The sequence below is a fragment of the Panthera uncia genome (assembly GCF_023721935.1).
Source record: "Panthera uncia isolate 11264 chromosome B3 unlocalized genomic scaffold, Puncia_PCG_1.0 HiC_scaffold_1, whole genome shotgun sequence".
Classification (NCBI taxonomy): Eukaryota; Metazoa; Chordata; class Mammalia; order Carnivora; family Felidae; genus Panthera; species Panthera uncia.
This window is the reverse complement of record NW_026057582.1, coordinates 43,965,611-43,985,398: the sequence shown is the minus strand read 5'-3', so window position 1 is coordinate 43,985,398 and position 19,788 is coordinate 43,965,611. Positions and strand designations below refer to the sequence as shown.

At 34.5% G+C, this 19,788-nt stretch overlaps 1 protein-coding gene across 2 annotated transcripts; it reads left to right on the top strand.

The window, feature by feature from the left end:
• Positions 1-9: 9 nt before the first annotated feature.
• Positions 10-19,317, top strand: SOCS4 (suppressor of cytokine signaling 4). 2 transcript variants are annotated; one of them, XM_049612742.1, is made up of 3 exons: positions 10-322; positions 3,392-3,424; positions 13,392-19,317. In XM_049612742.1, the coding sequence occupies exon 3, from the start codon at positions 13,484-13,486 to the stop codon at positions 14,807-14,809; it is 1,326 nt and encodes a 441-aa protein (XP_049468699.1). In that variant the 5' UTR covers positions 10-322; positions 3,392-3,424; positions 13,392-13,483; the 3' UTR covers positions 14,810-19,317. The 2 variants fall into 2 exon arrangements, with proteins under 2 accessions (XP_049468699.1, XP_049468698.1); XM_049612741.1 differs by lacking the exon at positions 3,392-3,424.
• The last annotated feature ends 471 nt before the right edge of the window (positions 19,318-19,788 follow it).

Here is a 19,788-nt window from a genome sequence, read left to right as displayed (position 1 = left end):
AAAGTCGCCGGGTGGTGGCGTCAGCTACGCGCCGCCTGCAAAGGAAAAAGCCGGTTGCTGGGGGAGTGAGGAAGAAAGGGAGGGTGCCGAACACGGAAGTGATGGCAGCGCCTTGGGAGCAGGTGGAGGCGGTGACCGCATCCTCTGAGACCAGAACCCAGCGCCGAGGGGTGTCAGCTTGCAGAAAGGCATCCGCATTATAGGACCTACTGGAGGTGCAGGAGTGACTGGGCCTCCCTTCACCTTAGCGAGTACCCAGAGTGATGGCGATGGTGATGGCGGCAGTTACTCGGACAGCCCCAGTTAAGCTGCGCTCTGAGAGGTGAGTGGGGGAAGGGTGGTTGCTGCCTGGCCTTGTCGATTGGGGTCTGCTACCGCTTTCCAGGCTCTCCTAACATGCAACCATATCCGAGTTCCTGAACTTGTCCAGCCCTTCCGTGGGGCCCTGCTAAAGAATGAGGTATTTGAGCATCTTCTCCCCAGGAGAGCAAGACTCTTCCCAAACCTTTCATCTTGGCATCCTTCGCGCCCTCACCTTGTCGTTTCTATGGAGATAAAGAAGGGAAGACTTTAATCTTAGTTCTCAGTCTCTGGAGGTATGGCCCGTACGTTAATGCTTATTTAGGGGGCACTCTTTACATATATATATATATATATATATATATATATATATATATATATATATCCCAGAAGAAGAAAGTAACTTGGGTTTCCCCGTTTAGACCCGACCTGAAGTTCACTGGAGTACTTAGATCTAAAAGAAGAGCCAGAACTAAAATATATTGTTGAATACTTCGCTCCTTGCAGTCTGCGCGAAGGTCTTGGCCATTAAGTTTATGGTTTAGATTGTGTCCCATGTTGATGGACCAGTCTCTGTTGAATACCTTAACAGTTGCATATTTTTGTGGTACCCACCTTGTAGTCTCCATCGGACACTAGTTTATGACATAAATGAGACTTTTTTTGTTGTAGAGATTTCCCCATTGTTTTTTAATCTAGTCCCATTGTGAAAAGTTGCACAGTTACACAAACCGTGCTATTGTTCTTAAGGTCTTGGCATTGTGTGAAGAGTTGTTTTGAGTACTAGCGCTCCCAGTAGGCTTCCTAGATACTTAAGTTTGGTATATGAATGAAGAGGAAAAATGATGAGCCGAAAATGAGCTTGGGATTTATGGGAAAATAGCCAACCTATTGTTGATTTCCCACAACAGCCAAAGATACCTGAGATGATTCTTTCTGAGTGACTTAATTTTATTTGGATATCATTCGTTAGTTTTAACATAGACTGATTTGTAATTTTTTTATCCAAGTGAATATAACTGGATAAACTATGGGATTAAAGATGAACTCTGATAATATTTGTCTCTATACTGAGTATATCATGATGAGATTTCAAGGTAGTAATATTCAGACCTCAGCCTAAGAAGAATCTATAAATTGGACCAACAGCTATAGGTATAAAATGACCTAACTATGATATCTATAACACCATGTAACTTTAAACTCTGAATGGTGTCTGTACTTCTCTCCCTTCACTCTGTCTTAGCAACCAGGCCCTGTGATTCATAGGTTAAAGAAAAATTTCCTTTACAAATTTCACATGTTTGACAAGAACTTGGGCCTTAGAGTTGAACAACTGTAGGTTTTAATTTTCACTCTGTCAGTTACTCATTGTATGACCTTGAATATGCTTTTCTTTTTCTGAATGTCATATTCCTCATCTCTAAAATGGAGACATTACTTCCATTGATTGTTATAGTATATAGGAGATACTCATGGATGTATAAAACTAATTGTTACTAATGTCTGGTGTTATTAACAGGGTGCTTGGGTGGGTACTTAATGTTTTTATTCAAATTGGAATTTATTTTTGTTTAAATCATTAAGCAAAAATTTTAAAATAGTTTTCAAACATTAAAAGATGTATTCTTACTTTTGCGAGTATAATATTTTCACAAGTCCCATTTTTCGTTCAAAATCCTGCAAATTTTAATGTCAATGAGTTCATGGTCTTGTTGATGGAAACTGACATTCAAACAACATGTATTAGACAGTGTAGTAATGAAATGCATGTAACTTAAATGTTTGCAAAATTGTTTGGTTATTTAGGATAACATAGCTTTTTAAAAAAATCCATCGTAGCTGTCACTGATCTGGCTGTCAAAATTTTCCAAATGGATTTATTTATCATTCATAGTACGTGTCTCACAGGAGTGGGCAGCTGAATGAACTCACTGAAAATGATCCCGAGGTCGCAGTTTCAATGCAATGAAGATTAGCTTTGCTCTGTTGCGACCACTTTTAGGACCCTTAGGTTCACAAATACTGTTCTCAAGGGCAATAGGGTGAGAGAACACAAATATATATTATCATTCTGCTGATGGTGATGAGTGTCATCTATATGATATACTCGAAGAGACTCAGTTTATCTGAGAAGTATATCAGTATTACCTTATGGAAGGAGTTTAAAAAATGCCTTTTCAATAAAATATGTACTCGATGTAAAAATCACTAATTATGTGAAAGAAGGCTGGAAGAGAAGGTTAAAATAACTGAAGGGAACAGAATATTGAAAAAAATAACAATGAAGACAGTTTAGAAATCTGATTTGTGTATCTCTGAAGGTGTCCTGAAACTTACCAGCTATTTAATTTTTGGAGTAAATATTACTTGGCATATGTATAAACTTCCTAAGGTATAAAAGGCAATATAGTAAAAGTCCTATTTCCAGCTATCCAGTTCCTGTGGCTAAAGACAGCCATACTATTTGATTATGTTGTTAACATGGATAGTGGATCCTTACACAGCAAGACAAATATAATCACTCTTTTATTGATGAAGAAACCAAGATTTGGAAAGATTGTGGTTTGTCCAAAGTCATACTCCTACCAAATGTCGGAACTAGAAGTAGAGCACATGTCTTTTTTTTTTTTTAGAGCACAGATCTTTTTCCTTCTGGTTCAAGGTAGTGTACTATACTGCCTCTCCAAATCATAACTTTTGCCATAAAACTTAGAATTTAATAAAACATATCAGGACAATAAAGCATTTTATTTAAATAAATCATCTTCAAAGAATCATCTGAATAGTAGTTTGTTAACAACTAGCATAGGTAAAACGTCACCCAGGCTAAAATGTAAGCATATGTAATTATTGTAAAACAGTGGAAAGAATAATTTATAATTAGTTAAAAAAATACCTACCTACTATTTCTGTTGAAATCTATATATTTACTAAGTTAGCTTGCAAGAAACTACAATTTCTTTAATAATTAAAAGTTTCGTTATTTATACCCATAATATTTTTATAAAGAATTTATAAAGTTTTATAACTTTCTAAAAAGACACTGTTTGATATCAGGAATAACATAAAGTGTTTTATGATATTTCAGATGCTGAAGCCTCCTCCATCTCAGATTTTCGAGGTATATTTTTGTGTAGATTTTCTAGCCTTATAGATGGCCTTTGTTTCCTCTTGTTACTTTTTAAAAATTTTGCAACTTTCCAACCTCTCATTTTTAGAAATTAACTTCTACGTGAAAAGTTCTGAATAATAATAGAAGGTAGCAAATATGTATTTTCATTAAGCTCAATGCTATGCTATTTTCATATGCCTTAATCCTGGCAGTAAAAACAGGAGACAGCTTGCGTTATCCAGATTTTACAATGTGAAAACTGAAGCTAAATTAGATTTTAAAAATCAGGTGACATAACTAGTAAGTGACAAATTCTGAATTTTAGCCCATGTTTGATGATTTAGACCCTTATGCTATTTCATCTGCACCATGCTTCACTTTTTTTTTTTTTAAGTTTAATTATTCATTTTGAGAGAACGAGAGAGAGAGAGAGAGAGTGACTGCAAGCGTGTGCACCAGCAGAGGATGGGCAGAGAGAGAGGGAAAGAGAGAGAATCCCAAGCAGGCTCCACACTTGTCAATGCAAAGCCCGATGTGGGGCTCAAACTCAAAAACGATGAAATCATGACTGGAGCCAAACTCACCAGTCAGACTCCTAATCAGCTGAGCCACCCAGGCACCCCACCATACTTCATTTTTAAATATAGTGTAGTGAAAAAGTGCAGATTATTAATTTTTTATAGATCTTTAAAACATTAAAATTTTCTTTTTAAATTTCTTTCATAGGAAAAAAGATTGCAAGGAAATAAGCCAAAATGTCTAAACTGATTGTCTTTAGGTAATTGAATTATAGTTTTTTCCTCCTTTTTAAACTTGTCTGAATGTTCCATATATTTTATACTGAGCATATATTGTTTTTATAATTTAAAAATTACAAATTGGAAAGAAAAAATACATCCGTTCAATCTAGTTTATTCCCTAAAGAGTTGCAATCCTCTATCTTAAAGGTTCTGGTTTCTGAGATTCTTTTAAGGTCCTTCCACTTTTAAAAGTCTAGGTACTGCCAGCTTAGTTTTCTGCTCTCTTTACTCACCTTCTTCAGTGACAGGTTCCCAGACATTTCTTTTTGGCTCAGGGAATGTACAATCATTTAAATATTAGACCAAGTTAATGTTTCCCCTAAAATGTACTCTAGAAGGATTTCTGTAAGCCAAGTTTTGGAAACTAGGGCTTAACCAGGCTTCTTAACTGAAGGACCTCTCAGAACCTTTACGAAATATGCAACGTGATCTTTCAGAGGGGAAGCCATTCCTAAACTTGTTTGTCAAAGAAACCCCTATTTCTCTAGAAAGTGTATTAACATCTTTTAGAACTAGTGTCCACAAAAGTAGATTGGGGGACAGTGGCATAAGCAAACTATAATTGGGAAAGTAAATGGAGAGTAGAGAGAAGAGGAGAATGTAGTGGTACTAATCAATAATTCCTTTTGCTTGTTTTGTTTTGTTTTTTAATCGGATTAAGTCTCATGAGTCCTTCCTTGGTAGCGTGAATAAAAGAGACACTAAAAATATTTACTGAAAAATAAACCTGTATCGCTTTTGTAATGAGAAAAAAATGTATTTTAGTTCAGAGATTTTTTCATATGAACAAATTTATTTTTCACATTTTTTTCTTAACTTTTCAAGGAATTCATCTGTCATCTACTATCCAGTGTATTCCATTTGTGGGCCCTAAATGTGCCACAGAATCCTCCTTAAGTATCAGACTATGATCAAATGTTAAGGACTATGACCCACAGAATCTAATTCAAATATCACAGACTATGATCAGAATGCTTTCAGGGAGTTTTGGCCACATAATGGCAAGTAAACTTTGGAATCATGAATTTGGTAAGGAAATTCCCAGGTCTGAATTACTACCAGAGTAATAATTTATTTTTAAATTCTTAATGTAGTGTAATAAATAATTCTATTAGGATCAAATTTATTTTAATTTAGTATTCACATGAATTCTGGTCTTAGATATGTATCAGCATGATAGATAAAGTACTTGTTCAATGAATAATTAATATATACAATAATGCTCTGGTATCCAACATTATAGAGAATACAATTAGTTTTCCAGATTGATGAAGTTTAACCTTTTAATTACTGGCTTTTTAACAGTTTTCTGTAGAAATCTTGAATTAAAATCACCTATCTGACCTTATTCAGTAGAACTAACTAAATGTTATTTAAAGCTTTTGCTTGTAGAATGTTCATGTTGGATTTCATTTTCATTTCACCATCCTTGCAACTGGTGGTAGTATTTGGGATCAAATGGTTACTGAATCTGGGAACTTGCTTTCTTGAAAATGACTTTTATATAAATTTGCTTTTTAGATATTTGCCTCTTGCTTATTAAGAAATCATTTTTTGGGGGGCGCCTGGGTGGCTCAGTTGGTTGAGAGACTAACTTCGACTCAGGTCATGATCTCATGGTTTGTGAGTTCGAGCCCCGCGTCGGTCTCTGTGCTGGCAGCTCAGAGCCTGGAGCCTGCTTCTGATTCTGTGTCTCCCTCTCTCTCTGCCCCTCCCTCACTCATGCTCTGTCTGTCTCTGTCTCAGAAATAAATAAACATTAAAAAAAAAAATTTAAAAAAAAAAGAAATGATTTTTTTGAAAGATGTCACTGTGTACTCCCCAGAGCAATGTAATTTAGCTGCCTTCATAAAAAATTAATTATTGAATCAAAAGCCAAAGCAACCTTCTCCCAAGTGATTTTTTTCACCCTCTTAAAAAAAACAAAACAAAACAAAAAACACCTTTGCAGTTACCAACAAAGATCTTTGATTTGTCAGCACGTTTTAAAATATCATCTTTGATTTCTATACTACATTAAAATGGTAGTAAAGCTACTTTCTTAGGAATTTGTGTCTCTTCTGCTTCGTTTATGCAAAGTCCATAAAATTCCAAGAATTAATGATAGGCTATTTGAAAGGATTTGTTCAGATTTACAACCCTACAGTTTTTTTTTACATTCAGATTTTACCTGTATAGGCAAGACACCAAAGCACTTCTCCAAAATTCATCTTTAGTCTTGAAAAATATAACAATTAAAATAATTTTGTTCTCACTAAAAATTAATGTTATTTTTATTGGTAACAGTGTGATTTAATTTTTTTACTTTTAAGAATTTTAAGGTTTAATGAAACTTGTGGAAGAGATTAGAAAATTATTTTTCCATGCATCTTAAGTGTAAAGATATGGGAGTTTATATACATGATGCATTTTTATCATTTTTGTAAAAAAAATCATGTAATAGGGAAATTTGAATATCTTTTTTATAAAAAGATTTCTCCATAGCATGTTTTCTTTAAGCAGTTACTTTCATAGTAATTAAGATGTTACCTATACCATGAAATGACCACTTAGATATTTTGTTTTGCCTTTCTTTCTTCATGTATCTGCTAAATAGCTGCTGAGAGCAACTTATCCCAGTAAATAAAGATCATCAATTTTAGAACACCTGTCATTTTGTGAAAGAAAAATGCATAACTCATCTTCAATTTCAACAACTTAAGTACTTTGCTCTGAGGTAGCTAGCAAACCTAGTATGTTATAAAATTCCCATCATTGTGTCTATTTACAAAGTATTGTGAAGATTTACTTATTTAAGGTAATATAATCCATAAATCTTTTCCAGTAACATGGAAGCAGGTGCAATCCATAAAGGTGAACAAAGAATTGGAGAGGGCTGCCATCAGGTCCTCAACTTTTTGGAACTCCTATTCTTCTCCCAGGAACAGCACACCATCCAGCACGTAACCATCTGACAACAAGTGATGGGAACATTGCCAACCATGTATTCAATATTAATAAATTTTAATTTTTCTATTGTTTATACAAATATAAATAGAAGTTAAATTTTCTTACTACCTTGAAGATTACAACATTAAATGACATTCTAGCCCATATACATATATTGATACGGTACGTTTTACCAAATCAAATTTTTGCAATAATTTATAAAAGTGGGATGAACTTCTGAAGATGAACTCAATTTTCTAGCAAAAGAATAGCTATGTGAAATTTATATAAGGCTATAGTTCTGAGATACTTTTGAAAATAAGTCAAGATTTTCTGTGCAAAAACTCGAAGTACAGATAAATGTATGGAAAATTCATCTAGGGCAATGGTATTTCATTTTATTCTGTGGACACCTACAGCATTTACACACATAAGAACAGTTAACCTAAAATCCGGAGATACTTAACTTATAGGTACCTAGTATATACAAGTTGGTAAGCCTTGCTGAAGTAAACCTGTTAATGTTGGCAGGTAAACTTTATTAAGGCTGGAAACTAGTTCTCTGGGGGAAAATGTCAAATTATTCTCTAGCTTCGTGGCCTGTTGAGTTTCAGCTATATCTGGCATATTGATCCCTTTTCACTTTGAAACATTTTGTTATCCTCCTGAAAATTATATTTGCTCATAAACTTTGTAGTTAGAATTGGGCTAGAGACAGAAGTATTCTTGTGATTTTTGTCATTATAAACTATTTCTATTAAACTGGCTTACGTGCCTTAATAAAACAATATATCTAATATCTTTCTTTAAAAAAAATTTATTGAGTGCTTAATACATTTAGGATCTGGCTGAGTACTTAACATACATTATTCCATTTAATCCCCAACAGCTCAATGAATTAGATGGCATTAATATCTCCATTTTTCAGATGAAAAAAACTGAGGTTTCAGGTGATATGGCTAGTATAAAATAAACTGGACTCAAACCACATTACTAATGCCCATTGTCATTGTGCTGTGGAACTGCATCCTTGTCATATACATGCATAGAGATATTGAAAATGTTAAAATGGTTACTGCTGGGTGGTAGGATTATGGATAATTTTGGGTTTTTCCTCATAACTTGAAGCTTAGTTTGAATTTGTCCCAGTGAGTATGAATTATTATTATTTCTATCAAAACGATATATGTGCCTAGGTTAAAATTTAAATTAAACTGGAAGTTTAGATAAGCTAAGAAATGCTGCAATTGAACCCATCCCAGAGGCATCTACTTTCAATCTCTGTTTTTCTGATATTTACCTTTATATTTCTAAATCATATGCTTATACTTCTCTTTCTTGGTTCATCAGTTAACAGACATCAGTTGAGTTTCTCTCATGATAGATGAGGATTTAACTCTCTTTTAGTTTCCTTCTTTTCATTTTGTTTTCTCAATTATATCAGAGTTTTGGTGAATATGTAAATATCATTCATGGCTGAGTCAGGTGTTTTACAATTCTGTTTTCTTTTTTTTTTTAATTTTTTTAATGTTTATTTTTGAGAGAGAGGGAGAGAGACAGAGCACAAGCAGGGGAGGGGCAGGAGGAGAGAAAGGGAGACATGGAATCCAAAGCAGACTCCAGGCTCTGAGCTGTCAGCGCAGAACCTGATGCGGGGCTTGAACCCATGAACCACGAGATCATGACCTGAGCTGAAGTCAGATCCTCAACTAACTAAGCCACCCAGGCACCCCTTTCTTCTTCTTCTTCTTCTTCTTCTTCTTCTTCTTCTTCTTCTTCTTCTTCTTCTTTTAAATGTCTATTTATTTTGAGAGAGAGCACAAGCAGGGGAAAGTCAATTCTATTTTGTTTGTTTTTTTTCCTCAAGATCCTCCACCTTGGAGCCTATGGCCTTGTGTAATTTTATCGACTAGTTGCTCTGGATACCCTGTTGTCTAGAGACTTTCCTTCTTCATCACCCTAAGAATTCAGATTTCCTTTCTGCTAAGACATTTAACAATGTCTTATTTCCTGTGTTTATCTTTTGATGTGTTGTACAACTCTAATTTTAGAAGACTGTATCTTCCAGTATGAGGTAAAATTGTTGATGTTTTGCATGTCTGGAAATTTCTTTTTTTTTTTTTATGCTTATTTGTTTTTGAGAGAGAGTGCGCAAGCCGGGAGGGGGGGAGTAGAAAGAGGGGGTCAGAGGATCCAAAAGCAGGCTCCATGCCAACAGCAACGAACCTGATGTGGGACTCGAACTCATCAACTGTGAGATCATGACCTGAGCCAAAGTTGAGCACTCACCCATCTGAGCCACCCAGGTGCCCCTCTTATCCTGATATTTGATTGATAATTTGACTGGTTGTCTCTTCAAAGTTGGAAACTAGCTTCTAGATTCCAAAACTAGCCTCTAGCTCCTAATATTACTATTGAGAAACAGATGCCGTTTTATTTACATTCCTTTGTGACTTTTTTCCCACAAGAAGACTGTTCTTTATTTTTTTTAATTTTTTTTTTTTTTTTGGCTTAGACTTATTTGTTTATTTAACTATGGTAAGAATGCTTAACGTGAGATCTACTCTCTTAACTATATTATGTCTTCATCTCTAGGGTTGTAAAATTTTAGAATAATGTAGCCCATTGTGTATTTTGCCCCATTGTGCTGGGTACTGAAAGCTCTTTCATTATGGAGGCTCATGTACTTTGGTTCTAGGAAATTTCCTAATGTGGTTTCTTGTATAGTTTCTCCCCCTTTATTTTGTTATTTGGTATGAAATGTATGTATTGTTCCTCTAGTTTTCTTACCTCTTCTAATTAACCATTTTTTCCTACTTCCTAGTATTTCCTCAATTTATCCTCCAATTTTCCTATTGAATATTTTATTTCTGTAATCATATTTTTAATTCCCAAAGCTTTCTCATTCTCTGATTGTCCCATACTTCTCTTGCTCATTCATAGATGTAATATCTTCTCTTAACTTGGAAGAAATCAGTTTTGTTTTCTGCTCTTTTTATAGGTATGGTTTTCTTTCAGTTCTTAGTGTTTTTTTAGTTTCTGTTAGAGACTTTCCTCAAAAGTCTGATGACCTATGACTATTCATTCATATTCCAGAGTGAATGAAGCACAACAATGCTGCCTGACAGCTGTGAGTAGGTGGGGCTTATGGACTAGCAAGCTTCTCTGTATGCTTGGGTGGCCTTCCAGCTTTTTATTGGAGGAGTCCCAGGTGTCAGCATCTAGAAGTCTTTTCTCCTTGTCCATTCCATTCTTTGGCAAAGTCTCTTTTAATTCCCTATTAGGAGATACGAGTGGATGCTGGAGTTCTGGAAGCCAGATTGGAGAAGGAGGCAGGAACTTTCATTCTGATTTTAATCCCAACTTCCCTTCTACCCCTGTGTCTGGAATCCAAAGCCCTGAGCCTCTCTGGTTCAGTTTCTCCAAATGATAAATATCCCATCTCCTCTAAGTGTAGGAGTAAGAACCAGAGCTGTACATCTGCTGGAAGTACGTACCTCTCCATTTTCCACCCTGTTCTCCACCCACATTTTCTATAGTACCTGGTGCCTCTGGGTCCTGGACTTCGCCCACTCTGTTGGCTTGCTTCTCATTCATGTCACTTCTGTGCCTACTGTTACCTACCTCTCTGTTGGTACCTCTTCTGTTGCTGAGTCAGATATTGGTCCTCCATTCATATTCTGTCCTCATATTTTGTGATTCAGGTGATAGATATCTGCCAGTCTCATTGAAGATAAAAGCTTTGTATTTTAATTTCTGATTTTTCCTTGTTTTGGGCTAACTTCTGAGAAAAGGATGAAGTGAAAAGATTTTCACTTGGCCATTTTATTTATTTATATTCTCTTATTGAGAGAATTCTTATTCTCTTGAGAGAATAAGAGATAACATGAGTGGGGGAGAGGAGCGGGGGGGGGGGGGGGAGAGAGGGAGGGAGGGAGAGGATCTTAAACAGGATCCACACTCAGTGCAGAGCCTGATGCAAGGTTCAATCCCATGACCCTAGGATGATGACCTGATTTGCAACCAAGAGCTGGATGGTCAACCAATTAAGTCACCCAGATGCCCCCACTTGGCCATTTCAAGCCAGACAATTACTTATTTTATAATCAGAAAAAAACAAAAAGCTACTTTCATTTTGAGAGGAAATGAAGTTATACTACTCACTAAGATATTTAGTAATAGAAAGCAGCAGGTATAGTAGCTAAAGAAGCATTAGAATCACTAAAGGATTTTATAGGAGACTTGGTTATTGAAGACAGAACTTGAGAGAAACTGAAACAGGCCCTGGTAAAGGTGGGAATGTCGTCAAGAACAGAGAGAGAGTTTATCTCTGATAATAGGAACAGTACAATGTAGGGGTAACAGGGAGGCAAGATGAAGGAGCTCATATCCAGTGTAGTTAAGTTGGTCACAGAGTTTAATAAACTGCTATATTGATTTTTTTAGTAAATCACCAGGCATTTCAAATCTTACATATTTTTCACAACTGAGTAAAAAAAAGTAGAAACTGGGGCACCTAGGTGGCTCAGTCAATTAAACATCTGACTTCAGCTTAGGTCATGATCTCACAGTTCGTGAGTTTGAGCGCCGCGTTGGGCTCTGGGCTGATAGCTCAGAGCCTGGAGACTGCCTCAGATTCTGTCTCTCTCTCTCTCTCTCTCTCTCTCTCTCTCTCTGCCCTTCCCCCACTCGCACTCTGTCTTTCTCTCTCTCTCAAAAATAAAAATGAACATAAAAAGAAAAAAAGTAGAAACTCTGTTGTATTAATGAAAAATATCTGCTTGAGACTCCCTTATTACTTTTTTATCTTGAAAAATGTGTGCAGTCTCTTAGTAACAAGTGTCTCTTCTAATCCATGACTCTTCATATTCTTCAGCCTACTTTGTTTCTTCTCCTTGTTTATTTTTGCTCAATAGAATTTAGTCAATAAACAGCCAGAGCATACTGTTGAATATAATTTTGGCATCCTAAGTGATGATGTATCTTCCAAAATTATAATTAAAAATATTTTCCCTATAGATTTTAAATGACTATATACTAGTGAGCCCACTAAATAAAAATAATAAGTATAATCACCAGGTGCCATTCAGTGTTTAGCAATGGAGTACTTTATTTGGCAAGTCTGACTCATTAGTTCACAGTTTTAGGTGCTTGCTTAAGTATTTACTACAGATGTTTGTTTCAAATCATATTGCTTTGAAAATACATTCAAGTGGCTATAAACATTTACTTGACTGTCAGGATTGTAATGTTCCTCTGACATAATCAGAAACTTAATCATAATTAGTGTGCTGAGTGAGACTGATTTTCTCAGTCTCCTAATTCAACTTTGATCTGTAAAATATTTGAGATTATGGAATCCTTACCCCCAATTCTGGGTTTAAATCTTATTCCACCTAAGAAGAGTTAATTTAATCCCATCTATGACCAATCATTACTATTTGTCTTAATAAAATTCAGTATTTCACATTGTAAATTCTACTATATCTGCCAATTTCACGGGCAAGTCATTGCCCTATAGAAATTTATACCTGTTTCTCAGAATTACCAAGAAAAATACAAGGGGGTGTGTGTGTATGTAAAATAACAAATTTTTATTCTATTCCATATTTTCTAAGAATTGCCTAGACTAATAGTGAAATTGAGCAATTACTGAAATGAGTTGACAGAATTGCATTGCGAATGCTTGCATGGCATTCATACTGTTCAGTGGTGATTATTTAATAAATTTTTAAGAGCTTTTATAACTTAAAAGTTCATATTTTCAATCAATAGGAAATAAAACAAGGAGAGGGAAGTAAAGGAACTATAGGGTAGTGGTTCTCAAACACCAAGTCATAGATTTCTCACTGTCTCTTACAAACAATTCACTGACTGGTTTGCTGTGAAATAAAAATAAGGGGAGGAAATATTGGCATAAGCTGTATCTCAAGACTAGAAATTATTCACATTTTGAGCATACAGTTTGGCTAAGAGAGGAAGCTTCAGTTTTTCTAATCTATATTGAGAATTTGGTGTGGGAAAAGAACTCAGGTTCTTGATTCCCTGGCCCTATGAAATTATTAGTATATAGTAAAGCAGATTATTTAAATGAGAACAAAATATCTTGGAACTGCCTTCCAATATATCCAGTACTCTTATCTTGTACCTGTACTAATTTTGGTTTTTCATCTTTTGTCTGTTGGGGGTTAATATATAAACTGTATACAAAATGAATGACAAATGGCTAATGATTTTTTTTTCTTTAGATACATCCAGAGAGTGCCCAGAAGAAACTCCCTCCTGGAAAAACTAAAAAAGCAGTATTTATAACACTGGAATTTGTGGATAATTTATCAAAATGGCAGAAAGTAGTGAAAATAGTAGCAAAAATGTAGATGTAAGGCCCAAAACTAGTCGAAGTAGAAGTGCTGACAGAAAGGACGGGTATGTATGGAGTGGAAAGAAATTATCTTGGTCAAAAAAGAGTGAAAGTTGTTCAGATGCTGAAACAGTGAATGCTATAGAGAAAACTGAAGTTCCTTTAAGGAGCCAAGAAAGGAAGCACAGCTGTTCATCCATCGAGTTGGATTTAGATCATTCCTGTGGGCATAGATTTTTAGGCCGATCTCTTAAACAGAAACTGCAAGATGCCGTGGGGCAGTGTTTCCCAATAAAGAATTGTAGTGGTCGGCACTCTTCGGGGCTTCCGTCTAAAAGGAAAATTCATATCAGTGAGCTCATGTTAGATAAGTGTCCTTTTCCACCTCGATCAGATTTAGCCTTTAGGTGGCATTTTATTAAACGACACACTGCTCCTATAAATCCCAAATCCAGTGAGTGGGTGAGCACAGACTTGGCTCAGAGTGAATTGAGGGATGGTCAACTAAAACAAAGAAGAAATGTGGAAGAAGAGGTGAACTGCTTCTCACATACTGATGTTCAGCCCTGTGTCATAACCACCAACAATGCTTCATGTAGAGGTGGTCCTGTGACTGGCTCTGTGATGAACCTAGTTTCAAATAACAGTATAGAAGATAGTGATATGGATTCAGATGATGAAATTATTACACTTTGCACAAGTTCCAGAAAAAGAAACAAACCCAAATGGGAAATGGATGAAGAAATCCTGCAGCTGGAAACACCTCCTAAGTACCATACCCAGATTGATTATGTCCACTGTCTTGTACCAGACCTCCTTCAGATCAATAACAATCCATGTTACTGGGGAGTTATGGATAAATATGCAGCTGAAGCTCTACTAGAGGGAAAACCAGAGGGTACCTTTTTACTTCGAGACTCAGCACAGGAAGACTATTTATTCTCTGTTAGTTTTAGACGCTATAGTCGTTCTCTTCACGCTAGAATTGAACAGTGGAATCACAATTTTAGTTTTGATGCACATGATCCTTGTGTCTTCCATTCTCCTGACATTACTGGGCTCCTAGAACATTATAAGGACCCAAGTGCCTGTATGTTCTTTGAACCACTTTTATCCACTCCTTTAATTCGGACTTTCCCTTTTTCCTTGCAACATATATGCAGAACAGTTATTTGTAACTGTACAACTTACGATGGCATTGATGCCCTTCCAATTCCTTCTTCTATGAAATTATATCTGAAGGAATATCACTATAAATCAAAAGTTAGAGTACTCAGGATTGATGCACCAGAACAACAGTGCTAGGAAAAGTGTAGGTATATGAGAATGATTATATACATATTTTCATTTAATATTTTATTTTTCTTATACCACTTTGAATTTTTCTACAAAGTGCAGTCGAAATCCAAAATAAATCTCTGCCCTAAATTTTACTTCCAGATCAGTTTATTTTTCTTATGATAACAATAATTGTTTAAAGTTACACAGTAGGGGTTAATGAATATTTTTGACCACGTGTTTGGTTTTTGTTTTTACCAAATAGATTGTAAGATTTTTTTTCTTAATTGTAATTTGCTTATGATCCAGGGATATTTGGAATTTGGTAGGCAATGCAAATACAGTTAAGTAATCGGTATTTTGTATTTTTCTTTAAAAATAATCTTATGTTCTTTCCGAATGTAAATTCCTTGTTAACCTATGCCATTGGCATTCCTATACATAAAATATAGTTTCCCTGTCCTCCTTTCAGAGTTGTTTTAAAATTCTTCAGTAAAGCTGAGTGTTATAATTCACAATCTATACCAATGTAATTGAGTTTTGTAATTTAATAATAGGAATGCTGAAGGTAACAAAATGGTTTAAAATTAAACTTGAAGTGTTTCACTTTAAATATTAACTATTACTAAATTTGATCGATTGGGAAGAATCAAATGAGAACATGACTTTTTGGAGGTGAATTTATTTTCTACACTGTGGCGTGGTCATTTGTTATTTTTGAATAGGTCTTTCACTCAACTTAGATGAGTTGCTCTTTTCAGAACATGAATATTGTTCCTTTCTCACTGGAAGCTTAAAAAGTAATAACACTATCAGTAACTAGTAGTTACTAACATATTTAAGCAACTATGGGGTTTTTCTGTATTTACTTATGAACTGTTGCTTCTAATTAGCCTTTTTATAGAAGCTCTGAGCCTGTTACTTTGGGGAAATGCCACAATATTATAAACAGCTACAAATTGCCATTGATAACCAAGGAGGACCTAAGTAGTCTTCATTATTTTAAATTGAGCTTGACTAAAGATTTAAGAAGTAAACGTGGAGCTCAGTTTTTAAGAAGCTTGATACTGGTTTTGATTTTCAGGTTTCAAATACTCCTGTTTTCAGAATTAACATGTCTTTACTGTGGCTTCAACAAAGGGAAAACATTTTGAGAGCTACATGGCTTAATGCCATACTGAACAGTACTGGGCACCGGGACTAATATTTTAAATTTACTGTCTCGATAGGGAAGTATATTTAGAAACATCATTATCCCAGTATAATAAAGGTAAATGGAGTGATAGCCTATCTAACTCCTCTTTTTTTTAATAGTCAGTGCATAATTTCCTAGATAGTAGTTTCTTCTGGTGAGCTGTCTAGCCCTTTGTACAAAGTGGCATTTTTAATATCATAGTAATTGATTTCTCAATGCTAATTTAGGTCCAGTAGTAAGCTACTTCTACCTGGATTGAAAGAAATTTGACTCAACTTTCCAACTCAGAACAGGTGTTTCATAGGTATCATCGCTTTTATGTTGAAGTAGCATTTTGCTTTCCTGCAGTTCTGTTAACATAAAGATGGCATTTTTCAGTAATAGCTTTAAAATAAATTTTTAGCCATTACCACAAAATTGAACCAGGAAAATCGCTGTTACCATTATCTTCTATCATTTTTTTTTTTCTCAGTGATCTCAAAATTGTCTTGGTTACAGTGAGGGGTAACTACTAATTATGGCACCTGTCTATGGAGTAATGAGGCTCAGGATATCATTAACACCGATACTAGGATAAATATCTCTTCTAAAGATGATATTTCCCTTTTACAAAAGTAGAGAAGTCTCATACTACCTCATCTTTATTGTGACGCTTTTGTAGATCACTGAGAAGCTTGTCTTGTTTACCAACAGAACACTTCCTAAATATCCATTTTTGGTGAAAGAACATTAATAGTATAGTAAGAATCTACCCGTGATTATAGTTTTTTATCAGAATTTGATAATGAGACTTTCTGTTTCTGTGAAACAATTATTGTTTTAAATATTTTTCTTTTAAAAATAACTTTTTATCGGTACAGAAAAACCTAAGGGATGACTAGCTAACAAGTATTCTGTTAAAGAGTAATTTTATAAAGAAAAATGAAATATAATTATGTTGTCTTTTATAATGGTAAAAATTAATGTTTATATGAAAATCAAGATCTAAGTAGCTTTTCATATATTCAAACTGGTTGCTTGTGATATATTTTCTCTGGCTTTCTTATTTTTCCAACTTCAAGGTATTAATAGCTGTTAACATTTTCAAAATACTGCCATATATATAGCCTTGAAGTAGATCTAATAAATGAGAGCAGGGAAGAGACTTATTTACTCTGAAATGGTTTGTATTTTTCCTTTGGTGTTTGCTACAGTGAAAAGAAATCTGGAAAGTAGAAATATAAAGACTGGAGAAGGGAATTGTTTACCATGAAGGAAAAAGAAGAGTAATAATAAATTAATTTTTAAAGCATTAAAGAATTGAAATTTAGAAAGGTTAATTTCTTTCTCAGTGACTTTGTGAGGACACATTTGGAAGAGCATCCAGTATTCACAAAGTAAATTTTAAAATGTGAAATATGTAATTATTGGAATATATAACTAAAATGATTAAGTTTTGAGAGGAACACGAGGAAAAATACAAATATATCTAAATATAAATTTTGTAACTAAGTTTGTTGGCATTTGAAAAGTGTAAATTCCAGAGTTGAGAAAGCATTCAGCATGGTGGAAATGTGTAGTTATTGGTGAGAAAGGATGGAGCTAAAAGAAACGATAAAATATTAAAATTAAGAATTTAGGCATCACCTCAGGGAAGAGCCTTGACAGTGAAAGGGAACTACTTAATCGCTAATAGCTGGTCTGGACCAGACACTTAACTGCCCTTTGGGAATCATCCTGCACTAATCAGGAAATAAACTTGACTTTTCTATTTCTCAAGCTTTTCAGGACACCACCGTCACCGCCACCACTGCCACCACCGTGCATCTTCTTTTTTTAAGCTACACAGCATCTTGATTCATACTATAATTCCCGAAATATGCTGAATGGATATGTTTTTAGGTTCCTTGAGCATTTTTGTATAAAGAATCATATGTGATCTTTCTATAGCCATGCCATTCACTTAAATAATTCATACAGGGAATGGCTTAATTTAGAGGAAGACCTAATAGGAAGAAGATTAAAGGAAGCTTTTAGTCAGCCTGTGGCTAGATTTATTGATTTGGTGAACTGAACTGTTTTCTTTCCTGAAATTCAGCTAATGGTCAAAGAATGGCTTTCAGTTAAAGTTTTGACTTATTATAAATAATATAAAGAATGTCTTAGCAATTAGAAATCCTTTAAAAAGTAGAGCAAATGTGGCAAATAGGACTCATACAAATTCCATTTCTTTTGATAAGAAAAACACAAACCATTATCATTTATTCATGAGCCAAAGCCATTAAGAAGACAAATCAAGTTATCAGCTTCCTGTCTCTCTGAAGTTTGGATCATTTTATAGACCCACATAATAGGTTTCTTCCTATGAAACAAAAACCTTAAAACCTAACTCTTATAAATATACTCTTAGCTTTCATTTATAATCTTTTTTGTCACTTTTAGATATGATTATAGCTAAAATCTGTGTAATCAATAGGTTATACATTGATTTTAGTAGACAGACTTCACAGGAAAACAGACATAATTATTTCTTGAGACAACACAGGGAGAACAATGTTTAAATGTAAACCTGTGTGTTAAGTAATTTAATACCCAAATGAATAAAAGATTTTAAGTCATGCAGATTATTGTTTCTAATTTGGAAAAAATTCTTTACAATTTTGGTTTTAACCATAATCAGTTTTACGTTTATTATTTCTAAAAAAATGAATGCAAAGCACAAAGATTTTTTTTTTCCTTTTTTTAACGGCATACTAGAAGTGAGCAGTGCTACAAGAGTCTGTACTAATACGTTAATATATTGGACTCATAATGGAGGTAACTTTTGAAATGGATTGGCTTCTAGGTAGAAATATAGACTAATGGATATAACCCAATGGGAAGGGACTTGGGGCACATGAATCCTATTTCAAATAAAACCAGAATCTATTTTTTGTTTACTTTTTATTTTCAAATAGATTACTCAATCCTAAATTTTTACCTTCATCTAGCATACAAAATGTAGGTAAATAATACTTGTCACTTGACTTGCTGAAGGTTAGTTCTTCATTTAAGAGGTGACTCTTGGAGCATACTTGAAAATTTCTGTAATTTTTTGAAAGTAATGTAATGATAGATTTTCAAAGTATCCCTTAGTGGACTCTGCAAATTCACATTCACTTCTAGTCTGTAATAGGCTTTCTTGGCTTGGTTTGACAATAGAGATAACAGTACAATATGGATTTATGGTTTAGACTCTGGAATTGGATGAACAGTTCCAATTTCCTCCTACCCTTAATAAGGTTTATGTAAAATTGATGTTTGCCTAAGTTATTTTAAAAGATGATTACATCTGCAGGAAGTAAAGATAATCACTTTTGTTGTGGTTGTAATCAAATCTAAGCTTTCAGACTTAAAACTTGAGAGGAGGTTTACTTAAATTATGTTGACTTTGCTAGGATTGAATAAATTCTGTGTAAACCAAGTATGAACTTGATATATACTTGAATATACAGAGTTTAAGTAGTAACTTCGCAAAGCTGTTAGTACTCTTGTCAATCAGGCTTGTGTGATCTTCCCTGTACCCAAAAAGAAGTAGACTGTTTACATTTTTATTTCTAATCCTGGAGTTGAATGTTTCTTCGGTGTGAGTTCAAATAAATTGACCTGAATAAATTTTCATTTCTTAATTAAACTTCATATATAAAATACAAAGGCTTTGTGTCTTGTTTTTGAAACATTGTATATCCTGACTTTGCACATTCAACTTAAAATCTGAAAAAAATTTAAAAATCTATATTACACATTTTCTAATTTATAATACACTTTCCATCTTCTGTGTGTCAGTTTGGGT